Here is a 16254-nt window from a genome sequence, read left to right on the forward strand (position 1 = left end):
AATGTATCAGAAAACAGAAAATTGCCGCTCACAAATTCATACTGGTGGATATGTTTGTACTAAGATCAAAACTCACCAAGTTATTTTGGCCTTAGGACATTAACTTTCTACGTCGGTTATTTAATTGAAATAACAATACCTTTGCTGTAAACTATATATTGTTTTAGGCTACCTTACCAACGTCTATACACCAGTCTAGACTGCTGCGCATTATTTTTCCGTGGTCTCTTTAAGAGAGACAGGAAATAGCTATTAGACAAAAGTGAAAGTAACTTACAATCTATCCAAAATATCACTAAGGTCCAGTCGATGTTTAGGGTTTTGAAGTGATATTAATAACTAATTTTGTCTTGTAGGTCTCATCTGCCGTAGTGCAATTAATTCTTAAATTCGAATTAGAAAGTAAACATACATGGACCAGAGCATAGGACTGAAACCATTTTTGTTGGAAATCGCAAGTCAAAGAAAACTTAAGGTAGGCCACTTGAAGTTTGACAACTAGGCCCATCTAGCATAGCTAGCCTCCTATTAGATCCCATATCAAAGAACGAAGTGCACGGTGGATGAGTATTTCTGGAAAGCGTAAGTAACATATTAAAACTTACAATATAAAACAGGTCTGCATGAAGTACATGCACCAAATGTTTGCATTTAACATGCATATATCGTATTATACAATGGCGTTTTTTTTAACACGGAAGTAAAAAATAACTGCGCTATGAAGACCGATGCCTCTAGTGGTTGTATTTGTATTTGTAAGTGATTTTAATATTATCTTTTAAACTCGTTTTGGTAGACAAAAGTACAAATACACCACAGTCCAGGCACCCTAACGAAGGCTAATTTTCCGAGATGGAAGACACAGCCTCGGATAATAGCCTTCCTTTTGGCCAAGGTGCTTCCGCTTTCGGGAGCGATCCAGGAGATGAGGACGACTATAATCCCGAAAGAAGACTGTCGCTTGACTTAATGCATTGGGAACCTATAACACACGTGTACGTATATTTTATTAGACAAGGAAAGTTACATTTTGGTTTCTTGCAACAGACGACATATAAATAACATTTTAACCCGTGCGTGTCTGAAATCAATTTTGAGATTTCTGGTAGTGCAAATATGACATCTGCTGGTAAATCTCTGTATGTCCATGCAGTATATTATACATTGGCAGTATAAAACAAAGTAGGCTGAGGATAGATTGTGATTATAATGTTTAATAGATGGGGCCTCTTATCTGACTAGTATTAATAATTAGACAATATTCAGTCACAATAATCAGAGAAGCATTTGACATTTCACTGGTTACCATGTCAACTTTATCATCTTTGTTTCTTTCTTGATTAATTAACATTTTTTCTCAGCTATGATGTTGAGAGAGCTGCTTCCCCTGCACCCAGTTATGTGTCAATGAAGAGTGATGACTGGTTAAATGATAGATTCGAAACAGAAGCTGATGAAGAATCTCCAACCTGCATCACAACTAAGTGAGTCCTTTACCTAGTAATGAAACTGATTACTAATCTGAACATTACTAAATATTTTCAGCTCACCTTAGGCACATGTGAGGTATGTATGGATTTTCTACCAGCATATCACATTGTGGCATGAAGAATCCTCCTCCCTCCAAAACAAAAGGAAGGAGGCAGTTCTTTCAGGCTTTCCATCTTAATTATCACACAACTTCAAGGTGTTTTGAGTCAAGTGTTTAAAGCTGTAAAAACCCTAGAAATTGGAGTGTTTTTCAGTGTTTTTGCTTTGAGGTACCATGTATTTACAGGATCCAGCTGGATAGACAGGATTCTTCCGCATCAAGCTGCTGCTCTTTTTGTAGTGATGAAGGTCAAGAAGGCGAGAGCAAGTCTGAACGAAAGTGAGTTCAGGTGTCTGGTTTTGTGCCCTTAAAAAACTGCTTTTGGAATGTTTTCTTCCTATAATGTTTTTCTTCCTACCATGTAACTTCTGCTTGAACAACTTTAAATCTAGGTCACAGAAAAAATCTTGCAGCCAGCCAAGTCCAACTCCTCCCCTAAAACCAGAGTTATTGAAAGATCCTAATGAGAAGCGGCACCCCGCTCTGACTGTTGAATTCACTTTTAAGGTGAGAAATGTTTCATCATGGCTATCATATTGAGAAATGTTTCATATTGCCTTCATAGCTTTCTCTTCATTGCTTGGCCTTCCATAGCTTCACAGCTTTTTTTGATCAGGAAATAGAAAAATCTATTTCCTGATCAATCAGTTTAGAACAAATATTAATATAAAAAGGTTTCACATTGCTGATGTAATCCAACAAATTGCGATTGAAGTTGTTCTGAGGGTCTTTTATGTGTAATTTAACTTGTACTTTATTTAAAATGCATTAACTTGGTCAAGGCAAGCCAGCTTTAAGGATTTTCAATTTAGCTCATTACTTGAGAATTTCTTATATTACCATTTTTCATGTTGTGCACATTAAACTAATAATGTTTTTTACAGGCTCTTCAAAGCTGCCTGCAGAAACTCGCCGCAGATGAATTAAAAAGCTTTAAACGAATCCTGTGGGAGCGCTACCCAGAGTGCTTTCGAGACCCCCTGGATGGCTTTGATATTGTTGATGTGGTAGATAAAATGCTGGAGATCTGTGACATAGAGGTGTCCCTAAAGATTACACAGCTGGTCCTGAGAGACATGAACTTAAAGAAGGTGGCTGACTACCTGCAGGGGCTGTGTAAAAGGAGTAAGAGTCATATACTCCTCCTCATATAGTTTTCCTTCTCTGTTTTTGTTTTCATTAACAAAAATATGAAATTTTGTTTAATGTTTCTTTTATTATCCCATACAGATGAAGTCCGTTACGAGTTAAAAATAACTCTAAAGAGGAAGTATGAGAACATTTATGAAGGCCTGGCCCAGCAGACTCTTTTTGAGGCTGTTTACACAGACCTCTACATTACAGATGGTGGAAATGCTGCATCAAACAGTGAGCATGAGTTTAGACAAATAGAAGAGCTACAGGAGGGTCGCTTTGACAAGAAAGAAGTCCTATCTTGCAGGGACATATTTAACCCTGAGATTGTTAAAACAAGGTATATAAGGACACTATTGACTAAAGGAAGTCCAGGGATTGGTAAATCATCTGCAGTTCAGAGGTTTATACTGGACTGGGTGGACGGGACTGCACACCAAGATGTGTTTTTTCTTCTTCCTCTGCCATTCAAAGAGTTGAACCAGATGGCAGATGCCGAAATAGGCTTCATGGATTTAATCTGTAGACTCTATCCTGAGATGAAGGAGGTGGATAACCTTGAATTTGAAGGCTGTAGTGTAATGTTCATCTGCGATGGCCTGGACGACTGCAATGTGCCCATTGACTTTCGCAGAACTGCATACTGGTGTGATCAGTCTGAGCCGACAACACTAAAAATCTTAATCACCAATCTGATCCGGGGGAACCTGCTGTACTCTGCCTACGTGTGGATCACCACACGACCCATAACAATTAATCTGATCCCTCCAGAATGCATCCACCAGATAACAGAGGTTCGTGGGTTCACAAACGAACAGAGGGAGGCTTATTTCAGGAAGGCAATTGCAGATAAAGAGCTTGCAGAGAGTGTGATTACTTACATCAAGTCCTGCAGGACACTCTACATTATGTGCCACATGCCACTGTTCTGCTGGGTGGTGCGCAATGTGCTTGAGAGAGAGCTCCATAACTTGCCAACTGGGGCAGAGTTCCCAAAAGCTCTTACTCACTTCTATACCAAACTGCTGCTGGTGCACATTAGCATGCGTGGCCAGAAATTGCAGACCACCCAGAGTAAAGAGGGTGTTCTTAATGATCAGGACTTTGTCATGAAACTTGGAAAGATGGCCTTCCAGTTACTGGAGAAGAGTGTGTTTAGAATTGAGAAAGAGAACTGGAAAGAGTGTGGTCTGGATGCTCAAGATGCAGTGGTCACTGCTGGCCTCTGTACGCAGTTCCATAGGGAAAGGTTTGTGATGTATTATGAGAAGGTGGACTGCTTTGTTCACCCAACTATGCAGGAATACCTAGCTGCCCTTTTTGTTTTCCTTTCTTTCAAGAACCATGGGAAGAATGTTTTAGAAGGTCACAAGTTCAAAAAGTTCAAAAAGGAGCCCTCTCTGGTGGATTTGCAGAAGAATGCTGTGGACAAAGCAATGCATGCCAAAGATGGCAATTATGACATCTTCCTGCGTTTTTTTCTGGGCATGTCAGTAGAAGCCAACCAGGATTTGCTTAGGAGCTTCCTTTCCAGCACAGGGCATACATTGCACACCCAGGAAGAAATATCACGTTACATACGAAAAAAGATCAAGGAGAATCACCATCCTGAGAGGAATGAAAACCTTCAGATGTGCTTAGATGAACTTTTCCCTCAGATTAAAAGTAACTGAACTGGTTTAAAAGCATACTGGAAAAACGACACTAGGCCAAAGACTGAAACATAGCTCCTCTCCTCAGATTGCCAGGCTTGTCAAAGATATAACAAGTCTGGCAATCAGACTTGTCATAGCTTTCCACTCTGATTGGCAGTGTTGTTATGCATCTTAAATTGCATGGAGGAGAATGCAGTGCATCCATTTCTGACATTACTGTGTTTTGCTTTTACATATCAGTCTACATTTTACTCATGCAATTTTGTTACTTATGTTCTGTTACTGCTTCACATCTTGACTAAGTCTTTCATACTTAGGAACTCCTGGCTCAAGCTAAAAGTAAAAAGTTTGGAATGCTGCTTATTTATATATATATCTATCTATATATATATCTATCTATATATATATATATATATATATAAGCAGCATTCCAAACTTTTTACTTTTAATATAAAAATGTCATATATATGTGTGTATTGTTATACATTTGTGATCAGTATAAAGCTTTCATTGGACATTTTTGAAACCTATTGAATTTACAGTGTTTTGTTTTACAAACAACATATGGTGAAGTTTGATGCAGCTTCCAAAATCATGATTTTTATCCAGAAGCCAAGGACAGCCACTGGAAGGACAAAAGGTTGGTATGCATTTCCAGCATACCTGAAAACAGAAAGGCTGGCGTTTTACTGTACAGTGGAATGCATAGATATTGTGTAGAGCTGACAGGGGCAGTGGTAGCACAGTGGTTAAGATACTTGTAATCAGACACTTACTGTTTCAAGCCCCACCCAAGTTGCCAGTGTTGGGCCCCTGAGCAAGGCCCTTAACCCTCAAGTTGTACTCAGTCATAATTGTAAGTCACTTTGGATAAAAGTGTCAGCTAAATGTTGTTGTACAATAGCCATGTATTTAGTCTTAACTATGAAAACTACATTTGGCACTATTCATAGGTTATTGACAATAAAGGCTTCACTAGTTCTTAACTGTAAGTTCTAATTTTTTCCCTTCAGTTACCTTTAGTATTTAAACACTATTCAAGAACAACAATGGAATTTAAAATTCTGTGCAGTTTGTTAAATTACACCACCTTTATGTATTATGACTTAAACATCAAATCATATTAGGATCCATTGATGTAGTAACTGAGAGAATTCCAAAAGGTTCATAACCCCCCCCCCCCAACTAAATATTCTTTGTCACTTCCCATATGACTATAACATGGGAATTCATGATCCATTTATGTTGTATCAGTGGTATTTTAAGTTAGGGTTAAACAGCCCTTTCAGTAATTTTCCTCCCTTTGATGTGAATGTAGAGGGAATCATGAGCACCAGGTGGTGTATTTGAACTCCTAGCTATGAGACATAAAGGCCTTGGAGACGCCTTTAAAAATAAGCACTGGCAGAATATACACAGCTATAATTTTAAGCTGCAATTTCTTTGATAAAGTTTGCAATGCTCCACTTGTATTGAACATGGGTCTGGTTTCAGATGTAGAGATGATGTTTCATGAAAGACTGCAAAGGTGTTACTTCAAGTGTCTTTAAAAAATAATTTCACTTCAATTGATTGGTTTATTTTCATGTAAATGAGATGCCAAGATTATGAACATTCACAAACTTTAAATAAACTGCATGATTGAATACAGTTACTGTAAATAAGTAACCTCAAAAATTCTGAAAATAAACCACTTAGAGATGTTGATGTTGAACTTTCTAAGATTCAGGAGTGGTTCCAGATGTGGCAACAGTTGTTACTGTTTCTTCTTCACTACATGAGCACAGTCATATTTGCCTCTGACTACTGTCAGCTTGACACCTGGCAAGTCTTGTGTCCTCCCTCCTTGGATAAGCACTACATTGTGTTCCTGAAGGTTGTGTCCCTCCCCAGGTATGAACACCACTGCTTCTTTGCCATTGGAAAGACGGACCCGCGCACATTTGCGGTTGGCCGAGTTGGGCTTTTTGGGCTTCCTAATTAGAGTCTTCAAAACCACGGCCTTCAGCTGTGGTCGACCGAATGTGGCGCTAACTTTTTTGAGTGGCCGCGGAGGTCTGCCCTGCCGATGCATCTGATTGAGGGTGGCCATCGTCCTGGTGAGCACAGGTCCGGACCAGGGGAATGCTGACTGAGTCGCTGCAAAGTAATTAAATAATTATTTGCTTTAAATAAGGCTAACCATAAGCCGCAACATTAATCAAAAACACACAATGCCTGACAATAATAAAATATAGGGAGGAACGAGTCGTAGTGTTGGTATGTAAAAACGGCTTTCAACGTTTCGCTTCGCTACAGCTATCTAGCTAGGTACATTATCCTACCGACCCTGGCAAGTATGTACCCGCAGTCGCTAGCCAGGTTACGACTTTTAAACTCACCTTGCAAGACCGAAGACAGAACTGGCCTCAATCTCCCAAGAAAAGCCATAGTAAATCTGTAAGCGAAATGTTATGTAATCCACATAAAAACAGATAATACTTCATCAATTTATTCAAGAACCTAACAGGACCCTACTGAGTAGACAGTTAGCTGGCTGCTTAGCGTAAAGAATATTGCAAACATGTTAGCTAACGCTAGCCAGCTAACAACCATTTGATTTATATGTGTATATAGCGATTACAACGAACATAACTACATAAAATACACACTGTAGCTACCTGTGTTTAAGTTGCTATCAGGTAATCTCGTGTATCTGGTTTTTACTTGTAGAGAGACACGGGAAAGAGGGGTTATTTTCTACCTTTCGCTACCTTTATGTTATCTATAGTTAGCTAGCCATACTGAAAGTTATCGCAAGCGTTCTTCTTCTTTCGTCCTTCACGACAAAGCGAATCAATATCGACATCTAGTGGTTGGATATAAATACGTATTTAACTCATTGGTAACAGTTCGTTACAGTTGGATCATAATGTCACGATGAGTCAAACCTCTTTCCCATAATTATATAGCTAGTAAATACAGTACCATTCTAGGTTATTTATGTACTCTAAAGCTACAACCGTTAATTTTAGCTGAAACGTATACCTATCAGAAACTATGTTGACCATTTATTTAAGGACGATGCTGCAAATGTACAACAAAATATATAAAACAGGAATACGTTATAAAGTATACAGATTTGGTATACTTTACTAAAGTATATATTGCTACTTCGGACATGTCAAGCAAATACCTGAAGTGCAAATATTCGGGGATGTGCAATTCATGTTGCTGACCGCCAGATGTCAAACTGGACAGGTTTGAATCCATTGTATTGTGAGCGTAATCGCTAACGTATTTTAGGCACATAATCTAAAATGGACACATTTAGATTGATTACCGATTTCACAAATTAAGATCATTTCATGTATACAATATATGTTACACAATTTGAATTAGTATTGTGTGCACTGTTCAAATGTCATTTCGTTTTTATGTATTTAGTTTCTTTGCCATTTAGTTTCTTTCAAGCCTTATCATTACATTTAACAGAAAAAATTAAAAAAAACCTTTAAAGTATTTATTTCTAAACAAAATATGTAGGAGGATGTGGCAATTTACAGCACACAACACACCGAGTTTCTGCGTTGCTTTTGCATAACTGTATAAGTGGGTGCTGGCTGTTTGTGTTGCTGGGGCTGGAGGATGATCAGTCAGAGGATGATAAATAGAGCGCTGGAGTGAAGGAGCACAGGAGCGAGGGATGCAGGCTAGGGGCCAGGGTGAGTCATAAGGAGAGAGGGGCCTAATGAATGAGCGCGCACAGATGTGTGAAAGAGGCAGAATGAAAAGCGCGGCTGACTGATTGGAGGAGTGGAAGGTAAGCAAAAGGAACGAGCACCTAAAGTCCTTGTGTACCTTCAAACCTCATGTACCATATGCCCCTCTTTCTCTTTTTTCTTCCTCTTTTCAGATGCATCTATTTTTGTTCCTCTTCAGCACTGAAAGGCCACCGCTCTCACAAGGACAGGAAGAAGAGCTGGAGGGAGTGAGGAATGAGGCTCATTCACAGAGTATGGTGGTGGCCAATGGGAGGATAGACGAGTGCTATTTTTGGACATGTAGGCACATGTGGGCCTATAGGGAGAGTAGGTGGGTCAGTGCCACATTGGACAGTCTCAACGGAGAAGGAACAAACTGAATAAACTTAACAGGAAACTAATGTTAGCATGGCCATGGAGGTGGAGCCTGTCTGTGTAGGATCTGTAGTCACTCGGCAACAGGGGAGAAAATTGAGTCAGAGACCGTTGGAGAAAGTAAAGCCATAGGCTTGATGGGAAAGTGAGAGGGAGGCAGGAAAGGCCATGTAGGGTATTATAATGCACTACCTGGTATAATGAGTGAATGTAGGCTGGGTGAATGTTCACTGTGTGTGTGTGTGTGTGTGTGTGTGTGTGTGTGTGTGTGTGAGTGAGTGTGCATGAGTGAGTCTGTGTAGGAGTGGGAAGCTGATTGTCTCCACCATGCCTCTGAGTCAAGAGCATGCGTCAGGAAAAACAGATAACACCTCATCATGTGCGTCAGTCTAAAGCTCTCGGTTCCATGAAACCATGGAGACACAATAAAAAGGCAGTGAACAAAAGGGAGGAAGTATAAAGAACAATGCACTCGCTGAGGGGCAGCATTAATGAATGCATGGACACTGATGCTCCTTGCTTTGATAACAATACATTTAATTGACTGTCATACATATTTTGAGGAGAAAAGAACATAGAAGTGAGGCTATTTTTTTAAAATTAAAAAGCAATATGAGCATTAAAGGCAGTAAACATCTTTAATATCACCAAACATTTACTTATCACTGAAATCATTTTATAGAAGAGAATAAATATTTCTCATATAATAAGACAGACACAAACAGGTTTTTGTAAACAATGTCAATCAATAATAAATATCAAGAGTTTAGGAATCAATCCTCTACTTTACTGTAGACAATTCTACATTAGTTTGTGAAAACACAGGGTGCAATAGAACCAATACAAATGTGTTTCATCAATCGTCAATATAATCCTTGTGTAAGACACAGTCTTCACTATAAGTGAATACAAAAGTGGCACTTTTCAAAATTGCCATATCAAGAATACTTTAGAGTATTTTTTTTCTAAAATGACATTCTATTATTATTATTACAAGTGCCCATGTAACATTCATTGTGTTGAAGTATAAACATAAAATGAATATATTTCTTCCATTTTTTTTACAGTCAGTTGTCAGTTATTTAATCTGAGAAGAAAGTATTGTGAAAATTGTGACAATATGCCATACTTTATCAATTAAGTCACAGACTTATTTCAGAACATGTGATCACCGGTTCCATCTGAAAAATAACAATAGAGAAATAGATTAGAATCTTAAAACCTATTAAACTTGAAAACTACATTCCATGTATAAAACCTAAAACTAATGCCGCTTTGAGTCTCACCTTGGTAGAAGTGCTGTGGTGACTCCTGAAAAGAGAGTTGATACAACTCAGTTTGTTGCCTCAAGGCAGGAGTAATCGAAGCGGCTGCCTCGAACACAGGTTCCATGGTGGCCAGCTCCTCCAGGAGGGACTGGGCACAGGGTAGACCAGGGGTGACATCAGGAAGTACTGAGCCAGGGGTTGCCTCAGGTGAGGCTGAGAGAGTGGAGGATTGTGCTGGAGGCAACATCTCCATGTCCATCCTGCTCTCTGTTATCTCCTTTGCCTCATCGAGTGCCCCTGACTCCAGTAGCCTGGCCCCAGTCATGCTGTTATGGTGCGTCGACTGGACGCTACATAGGTGGTGTACACCAACTAAAGCCTCCTCCTGTGTGGGCCCAGGAGGAGGAGGATGCTGAATGGAGGAGTGGGGAGATGGCAGTGAGGGGGAGGAAGAGGAAGATGAAGAGGAGGAGGAGGCTGATAGAGGGACAGCTGGTAGAAGGCTTCCTTGAAATAAAGAGATTTCATCTTGAGCCAGCGATGAGTGAGCCTCCCTCCAGCACATGGTGGGTGGAAATTCACAGGAGGAAGCCACACCACTCTGGATGGATATGGGCTCTTGGAGGAGGACAGGGGAGGGGGTGCGTGTGGTTAGCGGGCGGTCGTGACAGAACCCCTCAGCTACAGAACTGAGATACTGAGCCAAGAGGGAGATCTCCAGTCTCTCTTGCTCATCCTCTGATTGTTGGGAGAAAAATCCTGGACAGAGCTGTTCAGTGGGAGAAGCTTCTGGGGTCAAAAGGCCCTCAGGGGCACTGTGATATACCGAATGTGGCACATCCACATACAGAGGCCCCCTGATTTGTGGCAAGGCCATGAGGATACTCTTGTCATTGTCTGGACTATCTGGGGTAGGAGGCAACTTCTCAAAAAGAGGCTTGCAGCAATGCTGTACTGACAGTGTGATCCCAGTGCCTGTTGAGAGGGACATCAGTTGATTTGCAGAGGATGTGACTTGATTTATTCGACATGGAATGCCGATCAATGTGGTGACGGAGTCTGGATTAAAGAGCTCCTCACCAAATGTGAAACAACCTCCTCCAAGTCTTGGGGTATAGGGAGGAGTGCATACCAGTTCCCCAAGGCTGTGCTGTTTGGGTATGCTAGGATTGGGAACAAGTGCAGGGGGAGCATGGGATTTACCAGCTGAGCAAAGTCTTGCCATGCTGGATATGTCAGTCAACTGAGAAGGAGGGGCAGTAGGGGCTGTTGTTGTGGTGAGCTTTTTGGCTTCTTGTAACCACGTCTGGTGACTTGCATGCTGTTGGGAGAAACTGTCTTCATCCAGAGAGCTGGTAGGACAGGGGGCAGAGCCCAGAGACAGATTAGACTGGGCAGGTGTGCTGGGCAGCTCCTCAGATGAGCTGCGTCCAGAGGTAGTAAAGCTGAAGTCGAAGGACTGGGCAGATAAGCCACTGCTGCTGGGAGTGAAGACCTGCTCCGGGCTGGACAGTGGCTCTGAGCACTGCTGAGCCAAAGGCTCCTGGTAAAGCAGAGCCAGCTGGCTCTGCTCAGTGTAGAGCTGCTGACGCACAGACCATGCTTCAGACTCACTGATGAGCAAAGGAAGAGAAGGACAACATGTCAGTGTGTTGATGTCTGATTCTGATATGTGGTATCCATTTCCTGTAAATTCAAACAGAAGCAGGTGTGCATAGCTGGGGTACCTAATGACATAGTTCTGGCAGCTGATTGGATGTTCTCCACTCTTGAGCTGTAAGATCATATACAGCCACACCCATGAATGGTCAGCTGTCTCCACCTGGACCACCATCTCCACCTGCCTCTCTCCTTCTTCACGTACTGCAGAGAAGTAGTTATTTTGATAGGGCATATCCTGTCACACTGTAGTGACCTTTCATAGTTAGAAAATTCCTTTTTGGCTTGTTGCTAGTTAGTGTTATTTAAAGTTATAAATACTTTTATAGTATAGCCATCTATATACTCACATAGAGTGCAGTGCTGTGTGGAGGCGTGAGCGAGATCACGGGGATGCAGGAAGCTGTACCAGGAGCGAGAGCGCAGTGTCTCCACGTCATAGCCCAGATACACACTCACACTGCCAGGAAACAGATAGCCATTATAAGTCTTGTTCTGTTTGCTGATGTTACCAACTCCTCTAATAATCATCATGCCAGTCTGTATGCAATTGCTTAAATGTTAAGATTTGGTTCTCTTACCACTCCTGGGCGACCTGGAGCCTCATGTCACGGCTGTGCTGGGACTGGAAGCAGGCCAGCAGAAAGGCCTGCTCAGCGGGTGGGGTGGGGAGAGGGTTCCTGGTGGTTGAAGGGTGTGGTGTCTGGGGCTCCAGAGGTGAGCAGAAACACATCCACACCGCATTGGAAGTCCAATAGGAGGAGGCGTGGTAAGGAGATGGCAGGCAGCGTGCTCGCACAAGACTCATTCTATTCCCAGAGCCCTGCCTTCTCACAAACTTTGAGGTGTTGAATCGACAGCGGAAGAGGTGCTCTAAAAATAGATAGATAGATAGATAGATAGATAGATAGATAGATAGATAGATAGATAGATAGATAGATAGATAGATAGATAGATAGATAGATAGATAGATAGATAGATAGATAGATAGATAGATAGATGAAAAAAGAAAAGATTGTGACAAGACTTTTGTGCAGTTATGTTAGGAAATCTAGATGTGTCTTTGGGCTGTAATGTTTGAAGAAATTGTTACCTGTGTCTATTGTGGTTGCTGGCACAAGATTACTTCTCATGATGAAGTGGTCAGCAGGATCTATAATGTCATACACGCTATCACTCTGGGCAACTAGATCCACCTGTATTATACCAAAAGAATCCTGGTTAGGCACGTATTTCTCACACAGGCGTAGGAACTCTAAGGAATGTTAAAGTGACTGTATTGTTGAAGTCAGTGTTGTTAGGAATGAAACCCCCTAATAACACCTATTTAATATTTAATCGTTTAATTGGTTGTCTTAAAAATAATGATATGATGATGAAAAAAATGATGATATGATGACTGTAATATTACTCACCATAGAGTGGCCCAGGTGCTCAGCGACGTTGTCCGACAGGTACAGAAGTTTACCCTCACTCGTTAGCAAGAGGAGAAAGCCCGGTAAGGTGTGCACGAGCTCTGAGAGTTCGGACAAAGTCTTGTATGTTCCGCTCACATCATGGTGCTCTGCCACAGTTAATTCTGAACAATAAATAGTGTAAGCTAATATTAATCATGAGTACAATAAGTGCTTTTCATCGGTAGCGAAAATAACTAATCTCTGAATAATATATAACATTTTATGTTACGCGACCTATTTTGTTAAAGTAAAAAACAGGTTGCCAGATCTGTTTTTAATCGCGCCTTTAACAACCGTATACCCCAGCACCATGGACAGCAATTATTTACTTTTCTAAAGTTTCTTCAAAAATGTCTGATTAACATGTTTATTTTAAATGCAGGTTACTACTGATGAAGTTTGTTTAAACCATTACGTTTGCATCAGCTAAGCAACTTCACCAAAAAACAAATTTAGCCTACCTTGTGTGAAGAACACGGACTTTCTTGTGTACATGCAGGCGAGGGACATGATGTGGAGGTATGAAAGCCGAGATTTGTCTGCGTCGGAGATAGGGAGAAGATCCTTCAGGTTACGAATCTCTGCGTTGATCTGGTCCCTCCGCGCCTTCGAAGCCCCTTTTGTGGATCTGTACATTTTCTCGCTCGTTGCCTACAGGTGGCCTCAATAGCTGCCGAAATGCAACAGGAAACGAACGCAATTTCAGGGAATAGTTAAAGGGACTGTAATGATGTCTGTTTAATCATTGGGACAATTGTTGTGAAGCCTGCCGTTATAAAGAAAAAAACTTTAAGGTAGTAACATTTTCCTCGCACAGTCGTTTCTTTGTGTCCCTTTTCTTTAGATAACACTGAAGAGTTAGTTAATGATAATAATGCCAGTTCTCGTGTGTGGTGTGTGGGTTCTGGTAAAAAAACGTTTCATCCATGCCCTTTATATAGAGAAAGATCCCGAGAAGGGGGCGTGTACTGATACATCAGAATCAGTTCCCGCATGGGTCTCTGCATCTACTACTTTGGCTCCTTGATAATGACGTAAGATTGATATGGGAACCCCTTCAACGCAGAGAGCCCAATTTGGGCAAAACCAAGGCGGTGTGGGGCGAAGGTAGTGGTTTTAACTTTGAGCCCTGTTGCGTGCTTGTGCAAGAGCTTATATCAAGTATTTGTAGAACCACTGTCACAATTCAAATTCACAGCTGGCTGGTTTCTCTGCCTCTGCTGTCATTTATTTATTTTTTTCTTATCTTTTCTTTTTTCCCCATTTTTATTGCTTTAGTCATTCGTTCATTCAGGCATGGGGACATATAGACAGGCAGAAATTCTACATTAGTTGTACAATCTTTCCAACTGTCATGAAGGCATGATATACTACAGTGGACACTATGGTTAGTTCACAGGTAAAGGTACTGGTAGGAGGTTGTTATCTCACGATGTTACATCCACCGTGTCTACCCACCCCTCCAACCACACATTTACACAGAAGGAAAATAAACAACAACCACGATAAAGAAAACAAGTGATTCTATTGCACGACTTTACCCCCACACAGCATGATTGGCTGCAGCTTGCTGCATATATTTAACAGTTAACCACAATGAAGGGTAAGGGTCACGATGAAAGCCTATTCCTAACCACAAGCGGCATACTTAGCTAAATAGAATAGAAAGCCCTGCTCTGCTGCATATGAAGTGAACTCCAAAGATCAGCGGTGCATGTAAGTGATAGTAGTAGACTACTCTGTCCCTGGAGCTTCTCTTTGTTATGGCCATAATGTCTGTAGTAAGCTGTGATTAATAGTTCTCCATGTGTATCCTTTTGTGATTTAAATTGAAGTGTAAAGCTCAGTGTGATGAACAATATAAGAGTTATATTTTGTCTTTTGCACATTTTAAGTCAGATTTTGTTAACAAATGTTACCAAACTACAATTTGTCATAATGAGATGTGTCTTTTAGTTGCAAGATGGTCACAGATGGTTTGAGATTGTCTCAAGTATAAGTGTATGGATCATCATTTGATAAATATAACTGAGAACATGTGAGGTTCCCTTGTGTCATCTACTGCATATTTAGAGCACACAGAGAACACTGATGAAGAGGAACAGAACACTTTATCTGAATTACTGTGAAATATGAGGGCAAATGTGTTCTTACACAACCAGGGGCTCAAAGCATGCATGTGTGCATTAAAGAAACATATGTTCACAAAATGAAGGACACTTGTCTGGTTTTACAGTTTCTCCTTCTTTTTGTTCCTGTATATTTTTAAACCAAGAAAATCAAGGTCTTTACTTTATTCCCTGAAAGAATGACAATCTGTTGCTTGGCAACTCTCCCACACAAATACAGGACAAGATGGAAGAAGCCTCACAAAGGTCCTGTCTATTTTTCTCACACTGTCAGTTTGCTGGCTCTTATTTGAACAAATATTTGTATCCCATTTGGTTCAACGATTACATATCCAAAGGTTTACTGTTTTTGTCATACTGACATGTCATAGACATTGACCATCCCTCCAACTCCAAGCAAAACATGGTCAGCTGTGGTGCATGTCGCTTCTGCTAAATTAGCTGTCCTTTTGACAACTTGATGAAGATGTCTGTATGTGTTTGGCAAATGTATATGTTTAAGCACTCATATGTTTTTGAGTGTGTAAAAAATTATATATATATATATATATATATATATATATATATATATATATATATATATATATATATATATATATATTAATGTGTGTGTGTGTGTCTGAAAGTTTAAATCACAGTACCAGTGATTAGCTGAGCAGAGAAAATGTATCCACATTTCCTTCCTCTTACCAGCTTTTTGCTGAGAGCTCATCTACACTGCAACTGTGTCTCTTTATTCTTCTTTGTTGTTTGGATTATTTTTAGAATTTGGCTCAAAACTCACTGTTTTTTGTTTTTGTAATGGAACTTTTAAGCAGACCAAAATCAATATATAGAGAGTATAAATCCACTGCATTAAAAGAAATTGTTAAATGAAATTCAGTGGTGCAAGAGAAGCATTCATTTGTCAATTAAACTATTAGCTGTTCCTTCCATGCCCTTATCCAGAGTTGATATGTCATTTTATACAGAGGTTAAGTCTTCCTGTTTGTGCTCCATATATGTTTCTGTGCCCACATTATTTTGACTCCTACATCACTAATATTGTTCTTTTCTTTGCTAGGCTCCATTAAGATCATTACTGGTCAAATAGCAGTTATGTTTGACCTTATGAACAATAGTGAACATATAATGAGACAAATTGAGGAAAATAGAAGGCCAGAGGCAGGAAACAGTGACCACAGTGAGAAGCCGTACATCAAAAAAGTTGCTTGACGTGCATCAGGAGATGTGGAAGACAGTC

The 16254-nt window shown here is 40.4% G+C and overlaps 3 protein-coding genes and 1 long non-coding RNA gene across 5 annotated transcripts; 2 read left to right on the forward strand and 2 right to left on the reverse strand.

Moving 5' to 3' along the window:
* The first annotated feature begins 261 nt into the window (after positions 1–261).
* Positions 262–5361, forward strand: nlrc3l1 (NLR family, CARD domain containing 3-like 1). The gene is made up of 7 exons (XM_027005633.3): positions 262–582; positions 797–995; positions 1362–1484; positions 1778–1870; positions 1984–2098; positions 2476–2716; positions 2822–5361. Exons 2-7 carry the CDS (start codon positions 853–855, stop codon positions 4396–4398), a joined length of 2292 nt encoding a protein of 763 aa, XP_026861434.2. The 5' UTR covers positions 262–582; positions 797–852; the 3' UTR covers positions 4399–5361.
* Positions 5362–5943: 582 nt separating this feature from the next.
* On the reverse strand, positions 5944–7199 carry mrps12 (mitochondrial ribosomal protein S12). Its single transcript, XM_027005203.3, has 3 exons — positions 7041–7199; positions 6762–6817; positions 5944–6519 (listed from the first exon to the last, which is right to left on the reverse strand). Exons 2-3 carry the CDS (start codon positions 6808–6810, stop codon positions 6137–6139), a joined length of 432 nt encoding a protein of 143 aa, XP_026861004.3. The 5' UTR covers positions 6811–6817; positions 7041–7199; the 3' UTR covers positions 5944–6136.
* A 760-nt stretch (positions 7200–7959) lies between these two features.
* LOC113574442 (uncharacterized) lies at positions 7960–13515 on the forward strand. Its single transcript, XR_003410324.3, has 4 exons — positions 7960–8182; positions 8276–8454; positions 12846–12923; positions 13382–13515. It is a non-coding gene; the product is annotated as an uncharacterized LOC113574442 (long non-coding RNA).
* On the reverse strand, positions 8757–13520 carry npas4b (neuronal PAS domain protein 4b). Of its 2 annotated transcripts, XM_035527400.2 has the most exons (8): positions 13344–13520; positions 12841–13004; positions 12519–12621; positions 12007–12298; positions 11776–11885; positions 11494–11629; positions 9785–11379; positions 8761–9679 (listed from the first exon to the last, which is right to left on the reverse strand). In XM_035527400.2, the coding sequence occupies exons 1-8, from the start codon at positions 13516–13518 to the stop codon at positions 9654–9656; spliced, it is 2601 nt and encodes an 866-aa protein (XP_035383293.2). In that variant the 5' UTR covers positions 13519–13520; the 3' UTR covers positions 8761–9653. The 2 variants fall into 2 exon arrangements, with proteins under 2 accessions (XP_081576332.1, XP_035383293.2); XM_081720206.1 differs by having other exon boundaries at positions 8757–9679; positions 9785–11629.
* Positions 13521–16254: the final 2734 nt, after the last annotated feature.

This window comes from Electrophorus electricus, chromosome 8, assembly GCF_041902795.1.
Source record: "Electrophorus electricus isolate QZ-2024a chromosome 8, ASM4190279v1, whole genome shotgun sequence".
Classification (NCBI taxonomy): Eukaryota; Metazoa; Chordata; class Actinopteri; order Gymnotiformes; family Gymnotidae; genus Electrophorus; species Electrophorus electricus.